Source organism: Xiphophorus hellerii, chromosome 5 (genome assembly GCF_003331165.1).
Source record: "Xiphophorus hellerii strain 12219 chromosome 5, Xiphophorus_hellerii-4.1, whole genome shotgun sequence".
NCBI lineage: Eukaryota > Metazoa > Chordata > Actinopteri > Cyprinodontiformes > Poeciliidae > Xiphophorus > Xiphophorus hellerii.
Window position 1 is genome coordinate 29107742 of NC_045676.1, and position 15526 is coordinate 29123267.

A 15526-nucleotide genomic window follows, 5' to 3' on the forward strand; every position below is an offset into this window, starting at 1 on the left:
CTCCCCAGAAACAAACCATTGTCCTACTACCACTTCTTCGCCGTCTCCGCCAGTAGTAATATCAGGTTGTTGCTCATGTGACTCGTGTGATGTGAAAAAGTGTTTCCATTTTAGTTTTGCAAAATACATCTATATTGATACGGCTGAAAAACAACCTCATTGTAGCGTAAAAGACTTTTCATTGGATTAAGATGGAAATGTCAATAAAGACGTGTGCAAAGGCAAACGATCCAATACATTTAAATTTATACACAAAACACCAGAAGCAATAAATCACACAAATTCATTTTTAACACAGCAGATTTTAAAATAAAATTTATTAAAACAAAATTGTTGCTTATTGACATTACTTGTGAAGTAAAAAAAACCAAACATGAATTTTCTCCACCTTGAATTGTTCTTTTGACCTGCTGCTCCACACAAACATGTTTTGTTAAAGGGGGGAAAAAAATTACATTTTTAGTCCAAACATCTATTAATCCAAAAAACAAAAAAAACTTTGGTTGTAGTTAATCTAATAATGCATTTTCTAAATCAAATAAACACAGAAATTTAAGAAAAGAATTAAAATGACAATTCATGTCGACATGAATTGTCCCCCGACATTAAGAAACGCCCAGGCAGAATAAATTCATAAAATTATTTCCTAAAGAAAACAGCAGCCATTTGAAGCTAAAGCAAGAGCTCCATTTGTTTTTGATCTTTTATGGCTTTTTCTGTTTTAAATAGTGTAATTTCTGGTTTCTGAGAAGAGAAAGGAAATGAAAACAAAACAAGATCATAAAATGATTGTAATTGATGGCGTTACATTACAAAACTAAAACACAGGAACGTGAGAACAAAACTCAGATGAGCATTAAAGTCACTTAAATGTCAATCAGCGTAGCTGGATTTGAATCTGAATCGAACTGCGTCCAGTCAAGACAAAACATTTTTCAAAAGGTCTTTCTGCTCGACCTCACTCCGGCTTCTAGTGGGAAACAGCAGTAAAAACTAATAAAACTTTTAACAGAAGAAAAAAAAACAACATTCATTATAAGGCACCTCCTTCCTAACTTTAAAATACTGCAGCAACAACAGTCCAAAGAAATAAAATAAAATCCTCATGTAATTTCATTTGCACTGAAATTTTTAAAACTATATGGAGATTCGTCACATTGTAAGGAAGGAGGATGATCCTCCTGTCTTTATTGCACATTTCGTTCCTAAAAGGTTCCTTTTAATTGCGATTAAGCTTTAATTTAGAATAGTTTTAATAATGAAAGCAGTGTTCACAAACTACAGTTTGCAGATCAGTGTTAGTGTGTAAAACATGAACACTTTTTGGGCTAAAACTTGTTCAAAACAAAGCGCACGTTAACTCACTTCCGATTCATTTCACCTCCGACTGATCACAAAAAAACCGGCAAATCCCAAACTTTTGGTTTCTGACTTCATACAATTCTGTGAAAAGCATAAATACATTGAAAAACAGCCTAATTTAATGTTAGTTTGTCTTTTTATCTATTCATGACGAGTTTTTAAATCTATTCTGAGAATGATAGTAAACGATGACAATCATTTCTAAGATCCCCCATATTCTGTTTTATAACCCAAAGTTGGGGTCTGACCTGAGCTTTTGGGACCACGTCCAAAAAAACAGGCTTGTTATGTGTGAAAAGACTGCCCTCTAGTGGCTGACCCTCAGAGCTGAGTGAGTAGTTTACAAGCATTGAGCAAAAATCAAACCCCATGCTTTAAAAGTTAGCTCAGCAATGAACTGTCACAGTTACAGGCATGTTTATATATATATATATATCCAGTGTCTTGGATTTAAAAGGATAAAACAGTACTGTGTGAAATAAAATCCTGGATCTGATTGTTACATCCAGCTGATGGTGAAGTTCTGGGTGAGTCTGAGGCTCAGGCTCGCTACCGATAAGACCTGCAGGGGGGAAATGAAAACAGAGACAAATACGGCAGTTTTACAAGAAAATAACTCAAAACAGGATTTCAAGTCAAAAAGAGCATGTATTATTTTAAGAAATTCATCAATCTGTGGACTATGCTTCATTGTTTTGCGAGCTTAGTTTAAATTGAGCCTTTCTACTTGAAATGTATCGAGTGGTTGAGATGGTTTCTAAAGTAAACTGAGCATCTGATCAGGATCGTAAATCAGAATGCTTCTGTAGTAAACGTTGGCCACACATCCCGAAAAAACAGCCGCAGCTATCAATGTGACCTTCCCTGTGACCCCAGAGTTCACCTGGTTGTCTCTGTAGATGAAGGGAAACTCCTGGGAATTCACCAGCACCGCGCTCGGCTTCTGCTTCACCCCGTAGAACGAGACCGAGTCAATGCTGAGGAACGAGCCTTCCTGGTCGCTGTGAAGCACGCTGGACGTCATCGTGTTCTAGAAAACGAGATCAACTACAGCTAAGACTCACTGCAGGCGATTCACTTCCTTTAAATCAAACCTGGACGCCTCATCAATGTCATGCGAAATAAGACTCCTGACAAAGTGGGACCAGGTGAAGCAAGGTTAGACCAGAGTGGTGGACAAACTCTTTGCACCTGGGAGACGTTGAACACAACGTATGTGTACCGGTCCGTCTCGTAGGTGTCGACGGTTTCGCCGTCGTCCCAGAACAGATCGCCGCTGGCCGAGCCGTCGTCAGACAGAGCAGAGACCAGGTGCAGCGGCTGACCGCTGCTGATCCACAGCGTCACGTTGGGCTCCTGAGCAGAAGATCCAAACAGAAGCAACAGAAATATGATCAGAGGAAGGTTTCTCCAACTTCCTCACATGTTTATAGGGTGAATGGATGAATGGACTGAGCGACAGGACAGACAGACTAAAGAGAAGACAAATGGGCAGATCTTTTAGACAGTAAAACATAAATGGATAACGGTCAACGGACGGACAGACAGAAGGACAGATGGATGAACAGACATGAAAACAGAACAATGGATGGACAAATAAAGTCAAGTTCTTGCTTTTCTACACATATCCAAAATCTGGAAAACGCGTAAACATCTCCAGATTGTATAGAGATAGATGTTCTTAAAGAACAAGCTTTTTATTTCTACTTTTAGAATTAAGATAAGAATAAAAAAAGGATGGATTTAAAAAAACAAAAAACTGATTCCAAACTAATGATGAAAACAGATCTAAAGAAGTATTACTGGTATTTTAACATCATTCTTTGTAGAAATTCAGCACAAATACTGCAGGGAAAAACTGAATAACCTTTAAAAACCTGCACTTGTTGTTCCATCTGCATTTAAATTACATTACCTGGTTCCTTTCTATTTGTACCCAACGTTACTAGGAACCACTAATGTAGTGTGTTCAGTCAAAGTGGAACACTAAATATCAGAATATTTGTACTTCCAGGCCCTACAGGGTGAGGAAAACAAAACAAGTCCAACTAAAGTGCCACACCTGTGTTGGAATAATGGAGCCCTGACGCAGATGCAGGTTGATTTTATCCAATGGTGCGCTGAGGCGAAGTTCTTCCCCTTTGCTGCTCACAGAGTCGCCCTGGGAAGTAAAACGGGACGAGTGGAGATGAGTTATTACCCTTTATGTAATCACTGTTTACTAATGTTTATGATAAGTAGACTTACGGTGTAGTAGTCATACCACAGGCCTTCTGGGAAGTACCCGTCCACATAGTCCACTCCAGGCTCCAACACTGGAGTCACCAATAAGCTCCTCCCCCAGAGAAACTGACTGTCGATGCCGTACGTTTTTACGTCTTTGGGAAACCTGGTGGTTGCACAGGGCCACGGGTCAATCAGAGTTCAGCACAAGGGTAAAATAAATATTAAGAAAAGCGAAAAGTTGTTCTCACTCAAACATGAGCGGCCGAGCTACAGTGTGCCCTTTAACGTGAGCGTGATGAAAGAGGGTGTAGAGGAACGGGAAGAAGGAGTAACGCAGCAGCAGAGCCTGTTTCATGGCCGTACGGGCCGACGGGCTGAAAGCGGTCGGATCCTGAGGCTGGAAAACAACAAAACTTTATTCATATATGCGTCACTTTTACAAAAATAACAAAAAATAAATACTTAAGGAAAGAAATAAGGTTGGAAACAAAGAAAAGAAATGCAAAAGAAAAGAGAAAAAAATAAGGAGAAGCAGACAGAATGTTTTGGGGTTTTTTCACCGTTTCTCGTATTGAGCTATTAGCAGCTTCAGCTAAATAAAACTTTATTAGATGGATGAGTAAACACACCCAGTAGATGCAAGATGGACACCAGAGGGATTAAACTGTTGCGATGCTAACAAGTAGAAGTTCCTCAAGCTGATCACGATGTACTTCTCTCTATTCTACAGACTCAGATTTGAAGACCATCTGTCATTTTGACCGACACACGTTTTGTTTGCTTCCCCATCTGGAATCAAAACCTTGCTTTCATTACATAACTATAAACATAGCCTGTTAAACCAATTTATTGTTAAATTTAATAACTGAAATATTATCTGCAACTTTGAGTGTTTTGCTAAAATCCTGTTTAGATATCTGTCATGTTACACCCATTTTTTTTACCAAAACAAAGCCGGCTTCATTCATCCTTACATTCATGTCAAGGGAGTTGTGGTTTCTTGTGAAGGGATAAAAAGCTCCCAGCTGAGTCCAGCGGACACACAGCTCCTCCTGCGGCTCCTCGCTGAAGCCGCAGACGTCTGCTCCCACCAACGGGATGCCCAGAAGGTTAAAGGTCAACATACCTGGAGGAAATGAAGAGAGAAATAAAAATAAGTACAAAAAGAATAACAAAGAGAGAGTGTGGAATTTAGTGCCACCTGGTGGTGAAATTGCATTTACAAAACATGCAGTGCGTTAAGGTCGTGGTAGATAAAGAGAAAAAAAAAAAAAGTAAATTTCTGCAAAAAAAGAGCTCTGACATGTTGAGAACAATTTCAGAACTTTTCTAGAAAACTATTGGTTTCAAAAGTAAAACATTTTAGATTTTCAAAACTCAGAGATTTCCATTATCTTTCTAGTAAATTTCAGATTTGTTTTCTAGCAAATCTCTGACTTTTCAAGCTCAGAAACAAGCTAAGCTTTTTTCCAGAACATTTCAGAGATTTATCTTAAAATTCCTGAATTCTTTGGTGGAAATGTACTCCTTTTTTAAAAAAGATTTTTTTATATCTACAATGGCCCCTAATACGTCGTTTGAAGGAAAAATGAACTTCCGTTTTAATTATTCACCAGAAATCCCGCAGTAACACGGCTGACGGTGAAGGCGAGGAAGACGTTTGTCCTTTACAGTAACGTTTACAGCAACACATCACGATACTCTTGTAAATGTAAGGAAACGTGACTAGCCTGCGATGGAGGTGTAAAGGTCCTTCCAGAGGCTCCTGTTGTCTCCCAGCCAGTGACCTGAATACGAGCCATGACTGGGGAACGTGGAGCGCGAGATCACAAACGGCCTCTTTGCTAAAATCCTCTTCAGAGCACTGAATAAAACACAAAACAAAAGATTAGGGGAAGAAAACGTGTATGCGTCGCTTCCTGGCAACTTCCATGCTCCGTATCTAAAGTCCAGACCTAGAGGTGGCTTTAGCTTCCATGAGTCCATAGAGACTGTGCAGGTTATAATGCGTTGACAGCTTCTGCTGTGCAGAGGCGCATACAGTTTTAGATCTGAGCAAACCTCCCAGCACACCTGGAAGAAAAAAGAAGACGACACAAGGTTGCGTGGCGGCGTATGGACGGCTCGTACGTTGGAGGACGTTTCGGTTTGTCGTCTTCTACCTGGCGTATACAGAGGATTTTCCAGACTGTTTGACGGACAGCCAACAGTAGATCCATCCAGGAAGTTTGACGGCTCGTTCATGTCCTAAAGCAAAACGAAAACAGTGTCAAAAAATAAATAAATAAAAGTGTAGTCACAACAGAACCTCAGACTTTATCATATTTTATTGGGATTCTCTACAACAGAGTAGGCCTGCAACTAATTATTTTAGTAATCAGTTGTTTAATAACAACTGATTACTAAAAATTTAGATTAAAAATTTAACCACTTGCGCTGATTTTACAGAATATTAAAAATCAGTTTAAAAAATGACAACTCAAGAAAAATAAACATTTTAATTCCTAAAATGCAATAACGTAATTTTTCTTTACTGTACGCTTGATTGTTCGAGACTAAGGATGCATCTGCAGCTAAAATAATATTTCTAACAAAGTGTGAAAACCTGAGCTCTTTCTCCTAGACTTAACATAAATATAGTGAAGGCCGATCTGTGGATGACTTTGTGCATTAACCAACTAATAGTTGGGTAGAAAAAAAGATGCTTACGAGGAGCAAATGGCCTTTGCTAAGACATCACAAAATATCAACAAGTTCAAACAGTATAACTACAAACCCAAGGCACCGATTAATAAAATGTTTAAATTTAAAACAATATATTTTTTGTTTGTTTTACTTACAATCCACAATCCATCAAATGGCACCTTCTCATGAAACCTCTGCAGGTTTTCATACCACCATTCATGCGTCGCCTCATCGGAGAAGTCCGGAAATGCTGTCAGACCAGGCCACACCTACAAGGACAGCAGAGAAGAAGAAACATCTGGAGGGATAAAAAACAAAACAAAAATCACGCCCACCAGGCCTCAGCTGAGAAAATAATGGCTCTACGATGAGTCTCAGATTAAAAATGACTTTTGAAAACAACAACAACCTTTAAGCAAGTATTAAACACACTTTTCACTAAGCCCGCGATTCTGTTTTTAAAAATCTTCTACTATTGGTCTGATGTAATCATTTGAACCTTTTTAAAACACTCATGACTGGACTAACAATATTCTTACAGATATGCGAGCTCAAAGTAACAGGCTGGGTTTACAAATATATGATAGCTGCACAATATATTGACCCAGCAGTATCAGTGAGTCAATACTGTAATCTCAAACGGCCGAATGGAAGAAATATTCCAAATGCATTCCTGCCCTGCATATTGATAACATATCAAAACAGTTGAATGAACTTTAACTCTCCTTAATCTATACGCTTAGTGGAATAGATGCAGAGGCGTCAGGAGAGTTGTGGTGAAACTAAACGGCAAATAAAATAAAAAAAGTCAGGAAGAATCTGGACTAATCTAAACTTCCAGCACCAGTAATCGCTGGTTGCATGTTTCCCCAATTATCCAGTCAACCTAAATCTAATCTAATTTTATATCAAATTATATTTGATATAAAATGTTGTGTATATCAAATATGACATACACAGCATTTTATATCAAATATAATTTAAATGAAATTTTGCTTCATAATTTAACGCCTTGAAACTTGGCTGTCGCTTTAAGAAACTCCTTTCTGAAACTCTGCTTTCATAAAAAGGCACAACATGGCTCCTTTACCAGCGTTTCACTGAGAAGCAGCTCCTGTAACGAGCTCAGCAGATGTTCAGTTCCACCAGCTGTTTGCTGCTGGCTAGTCTGAAGGAGCTGAGTGAGGCATCAGGCCGATGGTCGGAAACTTGGAAACTGCGGCTCTGAGGCGGAGCTTCGTCCTCGAAGGCGGAGCTAGGTCCACCCAGGCGTTTTGCACAGCTGAATGGTGGCCACGGGAAGATTAAAGGATTTCTCAAACATGAAAGAATCAACACTCCAGGTGTGTTTTAGGTGAGGGAATAACATTATAACATGATGTGGAGCTCAAAAAGTTGATATTATATAATACCGCCTCTTTAAACAAACAGCTCTCCTCAAGCCTGGTATTTAAAACTGATGCTGCTGTCTAAATGTAACCCACTGGAAGTGTCGCGCACCTAAATCTAATCTGGGAGGAACAGCTATCACGGCATGTCCAAACCTCCAGCTGCAGCGACAGCTTCTTATCTTGCAGAAACAGTGCGAGCGTGTGATCGAGTCTTGTGAAAACCACGAGTGGAGACGTGACCAGCTGATGTCATAAGGCGGCTCCTCTCTCACCTTCCCGATTAGCGTCTTCCCTTCAGCGTCCTTGATGAAGACTCCTCTCTTCAGTCCCTCGTCGAAGGGCCAGTAGGAGCCCTCCGGCTGTGTGCTGCTGATTCCTGGGTCCTGCAGGCGGGAGAAGAACCCGGTCAGACGCACGCTTCCAATCGGATCCACGGCAAATGAGCGCTTCTACGGACCATTATCATGACGTAGGTCTGGTTGTGAGCGTGCAGGTCCCGCACCAAGTCCGGAAGGGTGTTGAAGTTCGTCGGGTCAAAGGTGAAGTCTTTGGCTTGGTCCATGTAGTCGATGTCATTCCACTGGACGTCCTGGAAACAGAGAGTCGTTATGAATAATATACAACTCTGGTGATTATGTGTCCAATGCACCATAACCAGCTGTTTTGGATTGTTATGCTGGTGACCAGACAAGCCATTTTTAATGTCTTTTTTTTAAAAGGTCTTTACTCAAAATGTCCTGGTGATTCAGTGACTGTTTTGTCTTTGTGAACAAAGACAACAGTGAATTTGGCAACGACTTTCTACCGAAGAACACAGAGAAAATACTGAAGTGTGACTATATAAGCATTTATACCTGCAAGTGTTTCTGGTGTATAAAACAAAGGAGAGTTCATGATGAACTCCTACAAACCTCCCTCGGCTTTTGAAGGACAAAAAGTCCCACAGCATTACAGATCCTCCACCATGCTTTGCAGTGAGCATGCCTCATATGAATTAATAAATCATTTTTGGCCTGGACTTTAACATGTTCATTTCAATTAATTGCTCCGACCACCGCAGCTTCCTCTATACCCTGAACAATCATAATATTCTTAGTATAATATCAATACATATTAACTGCAATGTTTCTAATATCTTCAACATAACATCCCTGCTGTTTCCATTTGTTTTAAATATATTTTTATTTACTCTTTAGTTATTTATTTAGCTCTAATTTCAAGAGCTGCGATTTTTTTAGATTTTGTTGTGCTTTCATGCGCAAAGACAAAGGAATTTTGAATTCATGACATAAATTTTAACAAATTGAAAATTTTACCTTTTTTTTTTTTTTTTTTAAATAAAAATCAATGGACGATGAGCTGCCTCTCTCGGCCCAGTGGGGGATAATTAAAAACTGAAACAATAGATTTTGAATTTTCCAAAAAGGTTTTAAGTTACTATTACTGAAATTAAGAGAAACAACTAGAAATTTTCTATTTTGGGTTTTATAGAAACAAAGAGTCTTAGCTCAAAACAGAAGACATGTGACAGTTCAGAGAAGGCTTGTTTGAGAATTACTTTTGGTCTTTGTTGTTATGTAACAATTCATAGCATAATTTCAACAACAACAACAGCAAAAAGGGACGACTGATACTAATGAATATTCACCTGCGGTATCCCATAATTCCTCATTCTCTTGACAACTTCCCAGGTGGCATTGCTGGTCTTGTAGCCCCAGCGACAGAGGTGGTACCCTAAGGCCCAGTAGATTGGCATGGCTGGCTGTCCTGTGAGAAAATCAGTTGGAAGGAAGAAATATCAGAAAACAAACAGATCTCAAAGTGATACATTTCACCATTTCTGTCTGTTTTTTGTAAGTCGTTGTTCCGTCTTTTTCTTCCAGTGTTCCAAGACGACCGGCTACAAGTCGTTTCAGTCATGCGTCTTCGTCAAAGTACTCTCACTGACCTATGACCTCCACGTACTGCTGAACGACCGAACCGGGATCCGAACCGAGGAACACGTAGAAGTCCAGGATTCCTCCGATGCTACGCCAGGTCAGGGCGGGGCCCGGCTGGAGGGCCACATCTGATCAAACGCAAAAGAAAGCAGCTTGAAACTGAAAACAAAGCCTTCGTTTACAAATCTGCAGCAAACCTAACAAGAGCTGCAACAGTCACAACCTCAAAATGGACTTAAATGTCATTATTTTTAGGCTCTTAATTATGCATCTGAAATGGGTTTTTTTGCTCTAATGGGGTGATCAACAGACAAATAACTACAAGACTGAATTTTAAAAACAAGAACTGGATGCACATGTCCCTCAGACGAAACTCGTCTCGACTGAACTGCCAGACTTAATTCTATGGGTTGAAATCCTGGCCACTTTAAGCATAGTAGAAATTGTACAATGTCATCGAATTAATGAAGGTGGACCACTAGTCTTCCATGAATGCTAATATCAACGTGGAACCGGTGGAAGTTTTTTCCCCATAAAATGTAATATTTGAAATAATGTGATTATTACTCTCTCAGAGTAATGGCTCACATTTAGAGCCAGAAGAGGAATAGACATTAAAAAAAACAACATCTGCCTGAAAAACAATTTGAATCATTTTTCATTTTATGTCTGCTTTGCAGTAATTGGAATGATCCCAAACAAATAAACGATTACACGTCAAATGTCGAGGCGAGGCTCTTTAGCAACACTGGGAAGTTGAGGTTGAATCACATAACTGAAAGTAAACACATGAAAAACAAACTTCCGCTTTTCTAGGATTTCTTCATTTTTCACACTGCATTATTCACACTGTTGCAAAACTCTGTGCTTTTCACCACTTTGTGTACAGTAACTAGTACTGTAGATCTAATCGACGGCACATCTGACCCATGGCGTTGCTGTTCAGCAGGAAGAAGCCGTGTGCATCCCCACCGTCCTCCATCGCCAGATAAAACGGATGAACCCCGTAGAGGTTCGTCTGTTCCTGCAAACCAGGAAAACAAATAAACAAACAATTTCAGCCTCGTCATTTAGATAAGAGCCAAACTCATACGGGCACTGTTAGAATAATAAAACGAAGGCCGTAAAGCATCATTTGCGTTACCTCGATCAAAGGCCAGGCCGCCGTAGCGATGAGAAACATAAACAGAGCAACGATTAGCGCGTTTACCGTGGGAGGAACATCTCTGGCCCACATGGTGAGTGTGTTCCACTGGACGTCGTGCAGAAAGGTGGAGCGGTGTTCACCCAGGCCATAAATGAACTGACTGGGCAGGGCGGTGGAGAGCTGGAGGAACTGATCAGCGTAGAAGAGCGGCGCCACGGTGGTGTTCAGCCTGATGGAGGAGGGAGAGGAAAAACAAGCAAAAAAAATTCATTACTCCGTGGAGGTTGATTTTATGGAAGCATATAACGGAGACTTTGTAGCAGGGGTTGCAAATATAATCAGTTATTCTGATGATCAATCCACTTTTTAAAAATGGCACATTCTACAGATTCTTCATTTAAAAATCTTTTTTATGCAATAATAATAATAAAAAACATTTAAATAAGAAAATAAACATGTTTTTACCTAAAATGCAATAACGTAGCGTTTCTTCAGGAAATCTGAACTAGTCACTAAAACTAGGCCACTTGAGGAGTTTTGGGGAAGACATATTTACAGATAGATGTGTTTTTATCTTAAACACTAAACGTATATATTTTTTGTACAGTTTTGCCTTAATTACTGCTCTGAATATGTTGGTGTTTTTTCAGCAAATTGCCTTTTCTGCTCCAGCTAATGGTTAATCGCTAACTAAATTAGTTGATCATTAATATAATTTTTTTTTATTCTCTCAGCCCTACTTGAAACAATATCAAGCAGAATATGAACATGAGATGTGACAACACTTTAACAGGAAGCGGTTTTCCCAACAGCGGTGCTTTAATGGTGCATTCACGTACATCTCGTACACTGAAACATATCAAAACTTTAATTTTAAAAAAATTAAAAACCAAGTGTTTAAGCTGTTTTTATTGTTGAATGTCTGCACAATGTCATTTAAAATATCCTAAACATTTATTGATGGAATATCCATGAAGTCAGTGACTAGTCCAACACTCTAGATTGAAACAAACCAAAATTGCAGCCTGGATTTAAAACTGATGCAAGGACTGAACCGTGATTTTTTTAATTTTTTTTTATTATTTTTGGACTGCTACCCATGTAAGTTGTTGCAAACAAGAGATAAAGAGAAAAGGATCTTTCAAAAACAAAACCTCATCTGTTTAGTTCTCTTAGGATCTTCTTATCTTGTTCACATTCTCAGCACAAGGAAAGATAGTGGAGGGAATTCATGATGGCCGAGCAAAACAGAGGTGTTGATAAATAATAACGTAAGGGAAAAAAAAGCAAAACTGAAATATTTTAAGGTCAGACTCACAGCACGGTTCCTGTAGACTTCCTCTTCACCACGAGACCAAAGGGCTGCTTTGAAAGCTCTACGACGTACTTGGGGTTTTCTGCTTTCTTGGTGGCAGTGGGGACAGAGAGTGGGACCTCGAAGCGTGAACTGGAGGGGTCTGTTATCTGCAATTCAGTAAAAAGGTTCACCTAAGTTTGTAGAAAAACATTGACTGTTCATCATTGCACACAGAGCATCTGATTGGTGCAGATGGTGGCAGTGGGGACAGAGTTAGACAGAGTTACATTGAGATTCTGGTACATTAATATTGGTTGTAGTTCTTTTACTGATTCATCTAACTTAATGCAACTGAAAAACGTTTACATCAATTTTAGTGTATATGAACAGGCTGTTGCTAGCTGTTTAACTTGCTAGCTCTGAGGCTTGCTAGCTTCCGCCACTCACAAACGTCCTTTTCCAACAAGCTCAGGGTCAAATGGCATCTTTCTACTACAAGTAAGGGAACCATTATCGGTAAAAATAAATAAATAAATCAATTCTGTGGCGCCTCCATTAGCCGTCTTTGTGTTGTGACGCTCGTGACACAGCATTTTCTGACTTGTCCTAAATGAATTCAGGTCAGGTGCCATTAGCTGGAGATCAAATCATATGTTACAGTATCATGACATGCGTGTCGTAAGTGACGCTGGGGTATTATCTGCTTTAAGCTGATTATCTTCCTACACAAGACTCAGACGCAGTAGCATCACAGGGCATTGTTCAAACTTTGAACCGTCTTTGCAACCTCTTTTAGATAAATGGTGAGTAAGTATCAGTCTGCGTGATACAGATAAAGAACAAAATAAATACATTTTATTTAAGAAACATCTAAAGTTTGCGCCGCCAACTGCAGTTCAGAACAAAGTCTACATTGATTTAGAAAGTCAAACAGATATTGTTTTGTAATACAAAAAGAGGCTAATTTAATGACCTCCTCCTTCAGCATTTTCTTTATCTCTTCAAACTATGCTTTCATAAAACCAATCATGGCCCCAAAACTTCTCAGGATAATCTCCAGAACAAAGATCCCTAAATCTTATACAGCATGCTCCACTACCCAGGAATCTCCAGAGCCGGTTTGGAAGACCAAAACTGCTCCTGTACTCACCCTGACACGCAGGCGCGTGTCCGTTTCGTGTCTTATCTCCATCTCCAGAGTGAGGATGTCTCCAGGGTAGTAAGTCTTCACATCTTTTACCAAGGTGCCTTTGAGTCCCATCGACGTCTCTTTCGATGACACCAACGAGTATGAGGGGAAGTCAGGGGGATAGAAACACCAGGGGATACCATTTTTCCTAGATCTGCCTCTAGTTGAACCAGAAGCGGGGATGAAGCAGCAGCTCCTGGCCTCGCACAACTCCCGGGTCACAACCACCGCTTTCTCAGGGTAGCAATCGAACCTCCACGCCTCTGGGATAGCACTGCAAGCTTTGGAACGTGCAGCGGTCGCCGTGTCGTTTATGTCTGCTTGTAACACGGGGCCCAGAGCCTGCCCTGGCGCTGGCGGCGGCGGCCTGTGCGCCTGGCCGGATGTGGTGCGCAGCCAGTAAATGGTGTGCAGCAGCCAGCCCCCGAACAGGACCAGCAGCAGGCTGCCGAGTATCAGCACAGCTTTGGTGATTGAGCATGACAGCCTTCTGGGGAGCAGAGAGGTGCTGTCTGGCTGCGGCACCTGGGAAGAGTTAAAGAAAATAATAAATTAATGCAGTGGCTTGTTGTTGTCGTTTCTCAGTTTGTTTTTTTCCTTTTCTTCAGGTTTAGAGGGAGACTTCAAGGATGGTGACTTCTGTTCTCTCTGTACTTCGGTCTCTCCTCTACTCCTATCTCCTTTACTTTTGAACCTATTCCCTACCTTTCTCGCTTTCTTTTTCATCTCTTTGTCCATTACATTTGAAATAAACCCAAATAAATTTCTAGCTAAGCTTTACACATCTAAAGCAAGTGGAGCATCTTGGTAAAAGCTGTAAAGCTCCACTTGTGACAGTAAATCTGTTGGGCCTCACCTTAACACTCGGACAACAGCACTGAATGACAAGCTGCCAGAAAGGATATGTTAAAAAGTAAAACATGTAAATTACTACACTAAGCTGTCATTTAAAATAATGATCGTTTGTGCAATATCCCAGGTAATATCTGCTCCTTAAAAATCCATATTTGCAAACAGAAATTGTCTACGTGTAAACAAATAAAGAGACCAACTTCTGTTTTCGGAGTTTCCATTTAATAACAGGGGGTCCATCAAATAATCACAAAAATACAAGTAAAAAAATAATTTACTCACGGCCACATCTTCTTGAGCCGGACGATGATGCTCTTCTGATAAAAGTGCACCAGAAAACTGAACGTTTTCTGGATTCAGCCTCTTATAAGACACCATTGTAATAATGTTAGTCTGTCACACACAGAGTTGGACAAAAACCAAACACCGTTTAGGATGGTCACATGATCCGACACCCAACACAAGCAACAAAAATGAAGCATCACTGAAAACCTAGTGCTTTAAAACTACTCATTTAAACACATTTATTTACAACTGAACCCGTTCTTGTGATTAATAAATTGCATAATATGGGAAGCGAAAAGACAGGAGTATAAATGCTTGCATGTACTGCGGATAGGTTCTCGTGTCTAGTTGCTGTTGTTAAGGAGGTTAAACAACAACAAAGAGAAATGCCGCCTCTGTTACTAATAGCAACGTGTGTTCAAGTATTACCGCTTTAAGTGCAGCAAATAGCTACCGAAGACTAAGGTGTGCTAATATGTAGCATTCAGTGCATTTTAATGTCGGCTAACTTCAGCAGCAGAATCACTTTAGCTAATATTGTGGCTTTAGCTGGAAGGAGCGTCATATTGTTAGGCTCTTACCTGAACTTTGAACTTCTCAGGCACAAAATACAGCAGCCAAAGCAGCCTCCGTTTTAAACAAATGTCAGCATTACAAAGTGTTTCCCTGCACTCTTAGACTCGTCCTCTGTCTGCATGTTGCACGTCTGTTTATCTGAAAGCTGCATTCAATGTCCCTCGGAATATTTTCAACTTCCGGTTTGTGTTTTGTAAATTAAAAACACAAGAATATCATATGCTTGGCTCGACATTATTATTCCCGTTGACATAGTGAGGAATAGTTCATAATTTTAAAGGGAATTTTATCTGTATAAAAATGTTTTATGCAGCTCGTGGTGGCGTTTTAACACCGCGGTGCGTTCAGATGCAACTTGTACACCACATCATTTTTATTAAAATACCCACCAAATAATTATTGTTTAATTTGTGTTAAAATATTCCAAAAATAATGACTTATTATTATTATTATTATTACTACTTCTATCTGATGTGTTTGTCAATGAGCAGCTTTTTAATAAGTCAACAAAGTTAAACAAAAACAAAAAATAAGTAGTTTTGATTACAAAAATCCAGAATACAAAATAGTAAATGA

The 15526-nt window shown here is 39.7% G+C and overlaps 1 protein-coding gene across 1 annotated transcript; it reads right to left on the minus strand.

The window, feature by feature from the left end:
- Positions 1-298: 298 nt before the first annotated feature.
- Positions 299-15105, minus strand: gaa2 (alpha glucosidase 2). The gene is made up of 21 exons (XM_032562312.1): positions 14956-15105; positions 14372-14482; positions 13199-13762; positions 12070-12215; positions 10815-10980; positions 10532-10628; positions 9613-9732; positions 9313-9431; positions 8122-8253; positions 7937-8047; positions 6429-6542; positions 5751-5835; positions 5544-5661; positions 5319-5452; positions 4563-4714; positions 3837-3985; positions 3610-3751; positions 3425-3523; positions 2554-2718; positions 2246-2392; positions 299-1924 (listed from the first exon to the last, which is right to left on the minus strand). Exons 2-21 carry the CDS (start codon positions 14465-14467, stop codon positions 1862-1864), a joined length of 2919 nt encoding a protein of 972 aa, XP_032418203.1. The 5' UTR covers positions 14468-14482; positions 14956-15105; the 3' UTR covers positions 299-1861.
- Between the last annotated feature and the right edge of the window lie 421 nt (positions 15106-15526).

Bases quoted from the DNA above. Each gene is read 5' to 3' on its own strand.
- gaa2 (XM_032562312.1), bottom strand. From the start codon at position 14,467: ATGGTGTCTTATAAGAGGCTGAATCCAGAAAACGTTCAGTTTTCTGGT. The intron at 3,986-4,562 runs GTAAGGATGAAT...GTTGTTTTCCAG, and splicing joins ACAACTCCCTTGACATGAAT to CCTCAGGATCCGACCGCTTT. The intron at 2,719-3,424 runs GTGTGGCACTTT...TCTTCTGCTCAG, and splicing joins GCTCCATTATTCCAACACAG to GAGCCCAACGTGACGCTGTG.